General features: G+C 33.7%; 1 protein-coding gene across 10 annotated transcripts in view; it reads right to left on the bottom strand.

The window, feature by feature from the left end:
* GPATCH8 (G-patch domain containing 8) overlaps positions 1-15,427 on the bottom strand; it is a 108,272-nt gene that overhangs the window by 24,469 nt on the left and 68,376 nt on the right. For 6 of the 10 annotated variants that reach the window (XM_023502435.2, XM_012548420.3, XM_031966008.1 and 3 more), the window contains 3 exons: positions 8,341-8,385; positions 6,160-6,227; positions 5,360-5,446 (listed from right to left, as the gene is read on the bottom strand). In XM_023502435.2, the coding sequence (XP_023358203.1) occupies positions 5,360-5,446; positions 6,160-6,186 (114 nt within the window). In that variant the 5' untranslated portion in view covers positions 6,187-6,227; positions 8,341-8,385. Of the gene's footprint in view, positions 1-5,359; positions 5,447-6,159; positions 6,228-8,340; positions 10,168-15,427 lie in introns of those variants that run through there. The other 4 variants (XM_012548419.3, XM_012548422.3, XM_031966012.1 and 1 more) reach the window with 2 other exon arrangements.

The raw sequence follows: 15,427 nt of genomic DNA, 5'->3' as shown, positions 1-15,427 counted from the left end.
TCAAATTTTTGCACAGAAGGTGCTCCTATGATGTAAATTCCAGTTGACTACAAGGAATCTATAAAACTGAAGCAGTTTTGAATTCAATACTGCATTTGTACAACATAACGAGCATGAGACAGGAAAAAGCAGAGGACATATGTTCTATTCCTTGCCCGTTCTGATTCAATATTTAAAATGTCTCATAAAGAGAAAAAAACCACACTGACAATGTGAATTAAATTTGTAAGTCATGATACCTTCACTATTCTGATACCTTAAGTTAATAAGAACAAGTCTCAATTAATCACACACACACACACACACACACACACACACACACAGAATATGTGTGAAAAAAATGTTTGAATATGTCATTTGATGAAGAGAAATGATGAATCAGAAAAAGACTGTTCCAACTGACTATGGGATTTTATTATATTTCCCAAATATTACATAAACACTGAGTTAGCTAGAATAGGAGGCTTTTCTAGAAAGTAGAGCATCTGGCTTCCCAGGGAGGAATTGTTGCAGGAAGCCTCAGTTGTAGCAAAGTTCCTTTCCCAAGAACCTTCTAGTTTTCAAGGATCTAAAGAATGTTGGGACTTCCCATCCATGTCCTTAAAAATATCTGAGAGAAGTCACCCTGTTTCTTGAAAAGACAATTCATAATTATTTAGTAACTGATTAACAACCAGAGAGTCATCGATATTCCTGCTTCTGCAACTTCTGCTTTTTCCTGGTTTATCTTCCATTCTCTTCGGCTTTTTTCAAGCAAACAACTGATCACTGATGTACATTTGTTGTTCAATGATGTCTGATTCTGTGCCTCTGTGCCCCACTGCACAACAATACTGTTCATAGGAGTTTCTTGGCAAGGATATTAAAGTGGAATGCTATTTTCTTCTCCAGTGGATTAAACAGAAATTGACTTGCCAAAATTTGAACTTGAAGCCAAACTTGAACTCAGGTCTTCCTGATTCTAGGTGCAGCACTCTATTATGACAGCTAGCTGTCCAATCATATAAGTATGGAGGAGGGGGGTAAGGAGGAGGAAGGATAAACTGTCACTTGACAATACTATAAAAATGTTTAATTTAGATAGGGATAAAATACTGTCAATAGTATCTCCCATCTACATTAAATACTTAGTTAACCTCTTTGATTAAAATTTTCAATAGGTAGAACTGTCTACTCCACACTCAAATTTTCTCATAAAAATACTTTTATATAGATACATAAATACACATATACACACACATATACATACATACAGTAAATGTAAAATATATCAACCACAGATTTGGGACATACATTTCTTGTAATTCTTTGTGAGCTTCAGTTTTTCTGACATTTATTTGGATTCATCTAATTCAAAATTTGTGATAACTGAAAACAAAACAAAACAAAACAAAACAAAAAACTGAAAATACTCCCCCTGCTGGACTTTTAGGATTTTACTTATAAGGCGAAAACAAGTTCCTAGGGTAGCTAGGAGAAAGCAGGTTGCAGAGTTAAAGAGTCAGATGTTCTGCATCTAACAATATGCACAACCTCTCAGGGCACAAGCAATTCCCTAAGACTGTAAGTGGCAAATAAGGTGTGGCACACCAGCAATCTTCACTAGGACTTCCCTAGAGAAATCACAGGTGTGAGAAAACAAACAAAACAAAACAAACAAACAAAAAAATACAGAACACTTTAAAATAAGAATCCAAGAAATTTAGAATATTTTTCAAAATGGATTGCACACTCAAACCATTCTACATATATTTTAAGATTTGTGTTTACACCACTGAATAAGAACTGGGTTTTAATAGTAGGTTTAGAACTAAATACAATCAAGTTGGATGTCTGCCTGCAAGTGAGCTCCCCTGGATACCAACTTCTTCCCTGAGAAGAAAGCCTTTTTATCCAGGCAAGCCTTTTAGTTAATATATACAAGAATGTTAGCTGTACAGGGATTAAGACCCAAGTCTAAAACCAGTCTCAGAAACACTGTAACTGTGTGACCTGGGGGAAAACCCTTAATTTCTAGGGATGTCAAGTTTCCTAATAATAGCCTCTAGCCTCCAAGGTTGTTATGGGGTCCAAATGAATTGTAAAATATTCTGAAAACTTTAAAAGTTATGTTAATGAGCTGTTATTTGTCATTATTCCTCCTCCTCATATTCCAGGTAATGATAATAGGAGTCAGCTTCTTGAGGTCAACACTGCTCATTTTTTGTGTTCATAGCTATTCAAGTATTTGGCACTTAACAGGTGCTTAATAAATGCCTGCTGACCTAAATCCAATTTCAGAGAGTTCTTCTGACTAAATGTGAGAATGAATATAAAAAACAAAGATCAATTATACTATATATAAATGGCTTATACTGTGATTTGTTTCCATAAACATCTAATGATAATGAAATTTGAAGTTTAAAGTTTATTTTAAAAAACTGCATTCTTACAAATATTTTATAGTTCTGATTTCATCAAATCAATAGTTTCTTAAATCTTCTTATCTTGCAAATTAGTGGTTTTACCACATTGTTGCCTCACAAGTTTTTGAAAGCCATAAATGTACATAGAAAACGCTGTTCCTTAGAACAAAGGTCTTATTCCTTCCGACCTCCAAAAACATTTTAAATGAATATTTTTTGATTTTCATCACTATTATTTCCTAGTATGTCTTCCTGTGCACCCCTCACTCCTGCCCCATCTTCCCAGAGGTGGTATCTCTTATAACAAAGGGGAAAAGTTAAACAAAAGAAATCAATACATCAATCAAATCCAACTTTAAATTCAATATTCCACTGATAGAAAAGCAGTATTTCAGATATTTTTGTTTGTTTTAATTTTTGATATGAGAATTCTGGTCTATGATGTTTGGCTAGCACATACTTGAACAAATCAAAATATGATTAACTAGATTTCATGTAAAAGTTTAAGTAATGACTTTCTTTGAAAAAGGATATCTTAATTCCTTATCTTATAAGCAAAAGGTTCAAATTACCCATCAAACAAAAAGCTTCAATCTGCTAAAACCATGGGAATTTGTGAAACATATATAGGACTGTGGTTTGAAGAGACATTATTCCATAGATGTATAATTTTGATGTGTTTTAAATTCCAGAAATTTAAAAATAGTTAGGCAAAGATAACACAAAAATCTGCTTTCAAATTTCACGTGCAGAGAACATTTTAATATAGAAGGAAAAGATACATTGTCAAAGTTATGTTTGCTTATTATCTAAAACAGTTTCTATGTAAAACTTTTATAAATAATGTCCTTATGTGTGACAGTATTTAAAAATTACAATATTTGCTTAAAGACAAGTTTTTTCCTTCTCTAGATTTCCTCTAAATTTATAATTTGCTTAGTGTTTTTACTTTTTAAAAAAGAAAGCACATTTCAATTGATGACTTGGGGAGGTGAAATCTAAAAAACCCAAATCATTTGTTTTAAATGTAAATATCACAAAAGAAAAAAAGTACAAAAATTTTATTTAGAGAAAAAAATTTAGTACTAAGTCATCAGTTTCTGTGTAAAGTAATTCATGAAATCTGATAAGGTCCTTAAACCCAACTATTCTTACTGAAAATGGACCGACCCATCAGACTCTTAAAACATAAAGTTCCTATTCCTAAGGCAAGATGGCTTAGAGACAGGATTAATTTTTAGAGGTTTATGCTTTCTCTGGTGGTTGCTCTGAAAATTAAAACTTTTTGCATGATTAGTTTAAATCTATAAGGCAACAAAAGGAAGGCAAGGGAGAAGCAATATGATGCAGAAAGAACATTCATTGATAATCTGGGTTCAAATTCTGATGCCTAAATTAGTTAGCTCTGTGAGGACTTTGGCAAGTCACTTCTCTATCACTTTAAATATTTTAATTACTTGTGAATGGAGAAATACTAGTTCCATTTCAAACTAGAGCAGGACAAAAAGAAAATTCCTTCTACATATGCACAGATAATGTTACCAGCATATAGATCTGAGATCCACTATGAAAAATGATACAGAAATTTTTAAGTGAAATATCTATTTATTCATACACACAACCTCATGTTTGGATTCTAAAGTTTTTCAAGTAAAATTATAAAAGGAAATTGATAAAAAAGGAAAAGAATTTTTCTTTGATAACAAGGAACAAATCTCTCTCAAAATTAACAATTCAAAAATTTTAAAATATTTGTTTTGGTTACAACCAAATATTTTGACAAATTCACAAGTAACAAAGTAGGACGTGGGAGACTAGAATCTCCTTTCAATATATTTCTGGTTGCTAGTGACCTACAATTCCTGAATGGCCACAGTTAACCTGACCTGAAATATTGAAATAATTGTTTCAGTTTTCAAAATAAAAGGTCTTAGATTAAAACTAAGTGTATTTATTTAAAATATCTTTATCTCTAACTCCCATTTGTTCTAAATTACAAGGTTAACTAGACAAACAGAAACAAAAATTTTCTAAAGTTCCTAGACACTTTCATTACATGTGCTCAAACAATACATCTTTTTGCAATTAAAGGAAATGTATAGTTGTTGTTTTCCACAAACAGTAGCTGATTCTATGAGACCAAAGTCTTAGATCAGGATATAAAATTCCACTCTATTTCAGAATAGTCATAAGACTATAGATATTTAAGACTAATAAGTAATTTACAAATGATCTGTACAGTTGGAGCACTCACATCAATGAGGTAACAAATCCATTAAGTATCAAACCATTTATTTGCCAGCAATTCCTATAGCAGGAAGACTTAGTGTGTTGTAAGGTTTGGTTTTTTTTCTCTTTTATAGTTCCCCCACCCCACCCTCAGACTCCCAATAAGTATTTGTGCAAAATTCTTTACTGAATCTGAATGGATCTTTAACTCCATACATTTCTGCAGCAAGCAGACACCAAATAAATCTCCAATAAGCTATTCCAATCAACTGTTTGGAAGGCAAAAACAGTGATTGGAAGCAGTATATTATCTTCAGGAGGTAGTGTCTGATGGCTCCTTCGAGTCTAAATTAGAAGGCTTTCTGTCTCTCCCATAACAACCTCTCCCTACCCCTACAAGATCTTTAATATAACATTTCCAGAGAACTAGTGATGGAAAAATTCCCCCATCCCCTTTCAAAAAACAGCCAGAATGTATTTTGTTAGCCATAACTTTAAAAATTTAAGAGATGATCAATTTAAAATATAAAACTGTCAAGATCCAATGGTACAATGAATCTAATAAGTTTGCAACCACATCAAAAATCAAATTTCCCAAAGGAGCTTTGGAAGTAACTGGAGCCATCTGATAATATAGCTAAATATTATCATAAATTATTAATTTTGAAAAGTTGTCTTTACATTTATCCTGGAGACTCCAATCACAGACAATCTTGATTAAGTACCTTGTACTTTTGCCTCAACTCTTCTGTATCTTCTTTTTCTACTTCTAGGACACGCCTCCGTTCGGTAGCATCTTCAGCATAATCAAGCTTAATAAGAAAAGAATCAGATCAGTTTTATGATCCTTATATGATTCAGTTAAACTAAAAAGTGTTGCATTATCAAATACAGTATTGTTTGTAAAAAAAAAAAATCGTTGTATATCTTACTTAACTGTCTCCCATTTTTGTCACCCCACAGAGAAAATGGCATGCAAAACAATTCATTAATCCTTCCACAGCAGTGGTTCCCAGCAGGCACATCCAATGTCAATAATGGACTTCACTTTATGGAAATGCAAATCTCAAAGAATTAAAAGTGGCAAAAAAATTTCAGGTAATCAGTATAGGGAAGGAGGGATTAATACTCCTTTGTAGAGGGGAAAGACTTTTATTGCAATAGAAAATTTTAAGACAAGTAGGGCTGCCTAGGGGGAAAATACTATACAATTCAGGGACTTCAGGATCCTTATATTTTGCCAGAGTTGTGATCATGGGTAAATCTACAACCCTCTCTGTGACTCAGGTTTCCCAGAGATAAAAATGAGTTATTGAATCACCTGCTTTTCTTATAGGAATCACAGCATAAAATGTTATGAAGCCATTTTTTTAAATTCAAAGAAAAAGTACTATAGTTTATTATTATTATTATCTACCACTCTACTTTTTACAGAGTATACTCTTATCCACACCTATATTTATTTATATTAACATAATGTAGCTCACACATTTCATAAAACAATGGACTAGCAAGATCAGCTTACCTCCATTTCCATTCGACCCATACCCATGACATCATACTTGACAACGATAGGAATGGGATCTGTTCTCCCTGAAACAGGAACACATAAGCAGGTGAGGCATAAAGCCAAGTCATCAGCTCACTTTACACAGTGGGTTTGGGTGGTTAGAGATCTTGCCTTGGAGTGCAGAGACCAGAAAGCTACAGTGAACCAAACACAAGCCATTCTCACAGCTTACATCCAACCCACTTTTTTTTTTCCTGCTCAAATTCAACCACCTTTGGCTAACTTAACAACCTGGGATTTATAAGGCCCTAATCACTCTTGCAAAAGGCAAAAAGAGATTGGTGGTCAGATTAAAATCCTACAGTACATACTGGCAGCAGGAAATTTAAAAACTTTTGTTTTGACTTTAAAGATCCTCCCATCAAAAATCATTCATTCTATTCTAACAACCCCTTTACTCCATAGCCATCTGAATCTACATAAATATAAAACTCTATTTCCAACAAAAATGTTAGGAATTTATAAAGCCAACTTAGGAAAATCAGAACTTAATTTTATTTGTTTGTGAAAATATGGCTTAGCAATTAAAAAAAAGAGGTAATATAAAAAAATTAAATGAGGAAGCAGGTACCCTTGTGTAGCCAAACATGATTTTATTCATACACCAGAACTTTCTAAAATAGTAATACTATTTTCTCATTTCCCAGATTGGTTGTGGCAATCAGTAAGCTGTGAAAAGGACTAGTTGCGAAGAAAATTGACTTTAAACTAATCAAACTATGCTGAAATTTGTTTTTATGTATCTTTAATCCACTCATAACCAGCCAAACAAAGCAAAATGGGGCAGACAAGCACTTTACTACCACAGCTGTTTTACATCACAACTTGCGCTGTTTATTGTGATGTAAGCCCACTTGAAAAGAGGACTTACCTTATCCGTAGTATACCTTGAGTGAAAAAACACAATGTTTACTTCCCTCATCTTTTACACTCAGGCTGGTGTAAAAAACTGCTTTTGTTATACACACATATACATATTATACCTTTGGGCCAAAAAAAAAAAAAAAATCAACTTTATCAGGCCAACAATGAGGCATTAAAAAAAAAAATCAACAAATGCCATGACCTTGATTGGATCTTGGACTCTGGGTGACAAGGATTAAGTTTTTTCAAACAGCCATGTAAGAATTTATGGAATTTGTATTCAACTGATCTGCATTTATAGAGTTAACTTTTATCTTCAGGCAGTGGTAAAAATCCAGGAGTTTACCTAAGTATCACCAAAGACCAACTGTTACTTTGAGCAACAAACAGGAAATTAATTGGGGGCAATTAAAATTTCAGATTTTAAAAACAACCAAAAGACCCCTTTCATGCCAGCAAAGAAAAAAACATTTCTGGAGTATAGCTTTCATTTGGATTTTTTAAAAGACTGCCAGTTAAACAAACAAACAAATTTAAAAAAAAAAAAAAAGGGAAAAAAAAAGAAAAAGACAAAACCTCCCCAAAAACCAAACCCCCAAAAACACATCACTACCTTGCGCCCAATGGTATAATAAATAAGCAGTGACTGCAATCTTTAGCAAAAGGACCAAATTAAAGACAGTTATAAAAATGACGTCCTTAAGTGTAATATCACTTTTAAAACGTCTCAATCAGGGATTTACTGGTAAAATCAGATAAACTAATGGAATTGAAAAAAAAAGTCAAAGGAATTCAATTTTATTTTCTACTTTTTTGTTATTTGTTAAGCTTTGTTTTAGCAAGAATGAAGACTTTTGGCACAGATTCAATAACTACGTAAACCCCTGTACATAAACACTGCATCAGTACTTTTGCCTTCTAAGGCAGTCAAAGTTTGTTTTAATTAATTAATTTATTTATTTGAAAATTGCAGTAGCAAGTGCTAGCGCCCATGATGTTGTGGGGTAAATCAAGTTTGAACAGTATTAGAATTTTAGGTTTTAAATGATTTTTTTTTTTTTTTTTTTTGGTGGCAGTTCTATCACAAACAGATACATCCCTTCTTAGCATTACCCTTTAATGAACAGGGATCAGACAAGTTGCATAAAGGAAAGGAAAGGAAAATGAAAAAGACCAAGCAGAGGGATGAAGGCTACAACAGAGAAAGTAAGCCTAACATATTGGTGCACTGATGACAAAAAGGAGTAATTCAGTCTGAAAATAAAAAATTACCACTGCTAAGTTTACCATCACCACAACAAGTCCAGGATCATAATGCTGTAAGAAAGAAACACCATTTGTTAGGCAGAAACCATTAGGGTGGGAAACAGGCCTTCTAGCAGGCAGACAGGATGGGTTAAAGTTAACAGTTGGACTTCTCCCCTCCCACTACTTCAGGGTGGGGTTGGGGGAGAAAGTGGTCATCACCAACCAGTTCTGACAATAGTTACACCAGGACTTAGGATTTCTGTACTATTTCTTGGTAACATGTACAGCTCCTCCTGCTTGAAAACATAAAATTGGGGATGGAACAGGAGAAGAAAGAAAAAGTATCAGCCAATTTAAAACACTAACACCAACTGAAACTGGAGCAAAGAGCTAAGATCTTTTTGTCTGACTATATTCCTTATCTACTTTGGTTTGAAATGATATCTGGCATGAATTTGGATTGCTTCAATAATTTTACATGACTAAACACTCATTCTGGTCGAAAATTAGGCTTTTGGTCTTAATATCTGACTGACAATTACATCTAGCTCTCCAAGTTTTCTTCTCTAACTACTTATGAGGAACATGTAGCCAAATATAATTTGGAGTCTCAAGAGCCAGTGCTTTAGGAGTGGTATAGCCATCCATATCACCAGAAAACAAATTCTAAAGAAAAAAAAAAAAATCAATTGAAAAACTGGAGATAATTTTTAAAGCTTCACTCTAGAAAATACACTCTAAAGGCTTAGGTTTAAGCTCTGATTTTCATATCTTAGATAGTCAAATAGTATTTCAGTTCTGCTGTGAATGAATTAACACTCTTCAACTAATCTCCTCTGAGCTCTATTCCTTCATAAGGAAATCTTTCCAAGCACCTACAATACTGAACAAAATTACCTTTACTGGAGACCAATCATTCTAGAGTATGGCCTATATATAATTTCATTTAAGGCAGGCTCTGGACCAGGGAAAAATTCTAGGAGACATTATTCAATAATTCTCAAAAAAGATTCAGAGCATGTAATTACTATGCTCATCTCAAGTATGATGAAAAACACCCATTGGTAATGGATATAGGGTTCAAATTCTGAACGCTGCATGTCACACAATTTTCTAAGACTACAAGTTAAAGTTGAGTTGTCATGATGATCTGTGTAGACAGGAATGCCTTCCCCAGAGTGATACAGATGGTAGTAAATAATCCTCATTTTGATGTTTGGGTTCAACAGCAACACCTTCTGTCTCTTAAAAGGCCACAAGTCCAGTGACTAGTCATTGCTATCCACCAATAATGCCCTTCTTACTGCTCCTTACTTAACATTCCATTTCCTGAATTACTTGCCCTGTTTGTCTCTACTCTATACCTGCAATGCTCAATCTCCAGGCATCTTCTAAACTCAGCTCAAATCCCACTTTCTCCAATCCTTCTTCTCTAGCCTCTCAGTTGTTAGAATTTTCCACAAGAGATTATCTTCAATTTATCCTGTATATCCATCACATCTGTAAACAGTTGTCACCCTCATTAGAATGTGAACTCCATTAAGGCAACTGTCTTTTGTGTACAGGGGCACATGGTGAGAACTTTATAAATTAATAGTAAATGCTACTGACTGACTCACAAGGAATTCCTTAAACTGATGAAAATTTTAAAAATTATTTGTATATCTATTGTGAATTCTAGACCAAAAAAAAAAAAAAAAAATTACCACCTGGAATAAATTAGTTTCCTTGACTAGATAAAAAAGGGATGGATACCAGAGGTAGCTATAAAATGTTAATGTGCTGTTCTCTGGAAAACTTGTATCTTTTAAAAATTAAACGTTGGGGCAGTTAGGTGGCACAGTGGATAGAGCAACATCTCTAAAGTCAGGAGGACCTGAGTTCAAATTTGATCTCAGACACTTGACACTTCCTGTGTGATTCTGGGCAAGTCATTTAACCCCAATTGCTTCAGCAAAAAAAAAAAAAAAAAAAGTAACTCAAAGAGGGAGGGAATATCTCAACTATTTCCTGGGTTTCCAAGGGGAGTATTTCAGAACCAAAAGATACCAAACACTTCTTCCTTCCCACTTTAAAGAGAAATACTAAATATCAAAAACCTCAAAAAGTAAATAGATGCTGAGTATCTACAATTTGCTCTGAAAAAGCAGGAAAGAACAAGCTAGGTAAAGAGGGAAAAGACCAACACTAAATTTACAATATGCCCAAAGTAAGGTAATATAGACATACAATACTTCTAAATTAAACTTTAAAATGTTTTCTAGCAAAAATTAATAAATCCCTTTTTTACTTTTTAAAAATGAATTCCATTTTAATTTATGAAATGATGTTGACAAATCGCTAAATGTTCCTAAGGACAGTTTTCCCACTGCTAACACAATAACTAAATAGAAAATCTTTTTTTTTTTTAATTATAGCTTTTTATTTACAAGTTATATGCATGGGTAATTTTGACAATTGCCAAACCTTTTGTTCCACTTTTTCCTCTCCCCCTCATTCCCCCTGCCCCCCCCTCCCCCCGATGGCAGGCTGACCAATACATGTTAAAATTTTTAAAGTATAAATTAAATACAATATAAGTGTACATGTCTTAACAGTTATTTTGCTGTACAGGAGGAATCAGACTTTGAAATAGTACTATTAGCCTGTGAAGGAAATAAAAAATGCAGGCGGACAAAAATAGAGGGATTGAGAATTCTAAGTAATGGTTCATAGTCATCTCCCAGAGTTCTTTCCCTGGGTGTAGCAGGTTCAGTTTATTACTACTCTACTGGAACTGATTTGGTTCATCTCATTGTTGAAGAGGACCACAGCCATCAGAATTGATCATCATATGGTATTGTTGTTGAAGTATATATAACGATCTCCTGGTCCTGCTCACTAAATAGAAATCTTAAAGCTTAAAATTTACCAATCATTTTGGTAATGACAAAGCAAGTCCTAACGGACACAACACAAGAAAAATATTTAAATTTGTAATGAAAAACTAAATTCTTTGGTTCCCTTTTTCCTAATACTCTTTTAATATCTTAATTTTTACTTCCATGCAAATGAAAAACTTTATCTGTAGTCAACCTTTCCTTCAAACTTCCATATTTCCAAATATTAGGTAATTCTCCCTCTATGCACACTACTGTTACTTCAAAATGTCCTGATCTCCTTCTCCAACTCAAAAGTCAGCTAGCTTCTCTTCCAGCTTTTTTATTTGTTAATGGCACTACCATTCATTTCATCAATTAATTTACCCAGGCTATGGACTACAGCAATCTCCTCCCAAACAACTAGATTCTCATTAAATATTTATTTTAACCCATTGCCATCACACTAATTTAGCTTCCTAATTTGTTTAAATTACTGCAAGAGCCTCAAAACTGGCCTCATTTTGTTCCCCTTTTCCTATTTCATCTATCCCCTATAGTGCTGGCAGAATAATTTTTTGATGGTTCTGATGTTAATGCTGCTCTCTTCCCCATGTCCCCAGATGTCCAATGACTTCAGATTACCTACCAAATAAAATTTAATAAAAAATTCTAGGATTCAAGGTTCACTACAATTTGGCCCTGACCTGGCTTTCCAGTATTATCTCATTGTACTTTATTTGTTAGATCTCATGCTCCAAATATAAATCTTCATTGTTCTTCAAAATTAGAGCCCATATGCCCAGAGAAAGAACTCTGGGAGATGACTAAAAACCATTACATTGAATTCCCAATCCCTATATTTATGCCCACATGCATTTTTGATTTCCTTCACAAGCTAATTGTACAATATTTCAGAGTCTGATTCTTTTTGTACAGCAAAATAACGTTTTGGTCATGTATACTTATTGTGTATCTAATTTATATTTTAATGTACTTAACATCTACTGGTCATCCTGCCATCTGGGGGAGGGGGGGGGGGTAAGAGGTGAAAAATTGGAACAAAAGGTTTGGCAATTGTTAATGCTGTAAAGTTACCCATGCATATATCCTGTAAATAAAAGGCTATTAAATAATAATAAAAAAAAAAATTAGAGCCCAAATGCCCTGTCTCCATGACTTTGTTCATTCTTTGCCTGACTGCTCTTTTCTCCCTTCACTCCCATTTATGATTATACAATTTCTTCCTTCCTCAAAAGCCCAGCTCAAATATTATTTCCTTCCCTATACCTTTCTTGGCTCTTCCCATTTATTCTTCCTCCTTACCACCCCCATATCAATAACCACTTTTCTATTTACACAATTTCTATTTCCTTGAATGTGCTTTCATTATTTTAGCATATATGTCACACACACATTTATATTGAATAGGTCTAATAACCTACAATGTTAAGTACCATGAGAACAGGGGTTGTTGTCTTTGTTTTTCAATGTATTCCCTTCAATATGAGCTAAGTGGTACAGCAGATAGTTTGTCAAGATCTGGAGTCAGTAAGACTTATTTTTCTGAGCTCAAATTTGACCTCAGACATTTACTAGCTACATGATCTTGGGACACTATGTAACTCTCTATGTGACTGTGTAGTCATACTCTATATGACCATATAACCCTGTTTGCCTCAGTTTCCTCATCTGCAAAATGATCTGGAAAAGGAAATGACAATTTCTGCCAAGAAAGTTCCAAATGGAGTCATGAAGAGTCAGATATGACTAAATAATAACACTCTCTACACTGTATCACAATGTTCTACATGCAGTAAGTATTTCATGAATAGCTATTGATCCAATTTAATTTTTTTGGTAACTAACAGAAGAATACATAGATGAAACTGCCTGCTTGAGCACTATTTTTACTTAAATATATTCTGGTATACCAATTGGGAGGAGAGAGAATTTAAATAATTACCTTGAGCTGAAAATGAAGGCAATTATGTTATTTGGGAAAACCAACTAAACTTCATTCTATAAACAAGATTAAAGGAAAGAGAATGAAAGCTTTAACTTCCATATTCTTTCCTTCTTGACATTTCAAATCAAAATCTATAATACACTGGAAAATCTGTGTCTAATAACAGGTCTGTCCAACATCTAATCATCATTATTACATATATATTATCAGCTTAAAAAAAAAAGGAGCCAGTTGGAAGGAATCAATTAGGTTTAAAGATTATCTACTTGAGAGATCATTGTATACTTCAACAACAATACTATATGATGACCAATTCTGATGATGGACTTGGCCATCCTCAGCAATGAGATCAACCAAATCATTTCCAATGGAGCAGTAATGAACTGAAGCAGCTACACCCAGTGAAAGAACTCTGGGAGATGACTAAAAACTATTACATTGAATTCCCAATCCCTATATTTTTGCCCACCTGCATTTTGGATTTCCTTCACAGGCTAATTGTACAATATTTCAGAGTCCTATTGTTTTTGTACAGCAAAATAATGGTTTGGTCATGTATACTTATTGTGTATCTAATTTATATTTTAATATATTTAATATCTACTGGTCATCCTGCTGTCTGAGGGAGGGGGAGAGAAAAAGAGGGAAAAATTTGGAACAAGAGATTTGGCAATTGTCAATGCTGTAAAGTTACCCATACATATAACCTGTAAATAAAAGGCTATTAAATTAAAAAATAAAAATAAAGATTACCTACTTGAGTTATTAAAATTGAATAATGGTAGCCTATAATTATATAACATTTAATGATTATAGAACTTTTTCGTTCTCATCTGGGAGCCTAACCTTCAAATCTAAAAATTTGAATTTAATTTCCTTTATGATTTTTATGTCAACATAAAGGGGCTTTTGTTATCTCAAATCTCTGCTTTTTCTAGTCCATACAATCAACCATAGACAAGTGAATTTCCTAAAGCATGAATATGACCACATCACTCTACAACTCAAAAAACCACAGTGGGTTCATATCAACTTTAAAATCAAGTATGTCCTTTATTTGCCATTTAAAATGTTCAACAGACTGGTTCCATCTTGTATGTCCAGACTGTTTAATTCAACCACACTAGCTTTGTAGTTGATACTCATATTTCCTTTGCCTTTGTGCATAGAATCCTTATCCCAGATTTCTGGGATTCACTTCTTCATGTTTAGGCTCTTAGAATCCCTACTTTTTTTTCCAAAATGAAGTTCCACACATGTGGAATTTTTTGATCCTCAAAGCTACTACCTTATATTATTACCTTACATTTATTGTTTTATTTTTAGATAAAGAGATAGAAACACAATAATGGATCCAGAACTGGCCTCAAAGCCAGGAATGGTTCAAGTCCAGCTTTTGACACATAGAGGTTGTATTATTCTAAGTAACTCTCTAAGGCTTACAAATTGCAGATATGGTACTACAAGCATCAACTGAGGGAATGTCTTCAATTGAGAGTTCCTTATATTAATGAAATCTCAGGCTTTGTCTCTATCCTCTTAATTACCAGTTAGCTAATGTGGATCTTTCAAGATCTAGCATCCAGCATAAAATTGGTTAGCATCTTGTGTACACGTGTACGTACACACACACACACACACACACACACTCACTCTCTCTCTCTCTCTCTCTCTCATTTATCCTCTTATAGTATTTAAACTTGAGGGCAGAGACTATTCCAGTTTTGCTTTTGTATCCCCAAAGCCCAGCAGAATGCCTAGGATATTGAAGACACTTAATAAAGGCCTACTGATTTAAAATAAATCTTCTCACTGACTTGTTCAAAAATCAGAAAAGCTATTAACATGGGGAAGGATACTGATGGATGATGGGAAGACATAATGGAGACAACATCACAGCATTTTATGTAAAGAATCATAGGATCGATGACTTAGGACATATTATCTAGCCCAACTTCTTCTGAGGATCAGAGAATTAAATATCTTGTCCAAATGATTTAATTAGAAATCCAGTGCTCTTCTCCCTACATCAAGTTGCACAGAACTAGAATGTAAGAAACCAGGATTTTAGTTTTAACAGTTACTTAAGGTGTTAATCTTCAGGGCCTCAGTTTTCTCATCCATAAAATTAAAGTATTAGACTAACTGATAAGTTAAAGATAAAGTATAGCTCTAAAATTCAATGTTGTGAAACCATTTTCAAAAGAAGAGATTAAGATGTTAACCAGTCTAGTGGTGGGAAATACCTATATCAGCAAGCTAAAGTCAATTAAGAATTATACTA

Source organism: Sarcophilus harrisii, chromosome 4 (genome assembly GCF_902635505.1).
Source record: "Sarcophilus harrisii chromosome 4, mSarHar1.11, whole genome shotgun sequence".
NCBI classification, from domain to species: Eukaryota; Metazoa; Chordata; class Mammalia; order Dasyuromorphia; family Dasyuridae; genus Sarcophilus; species Sarcophilus harrisii.
Note: the sequence above shows the minus strand (reverse complement) of the source record. Positions and strands in the feature narration are given on the sequence as shown.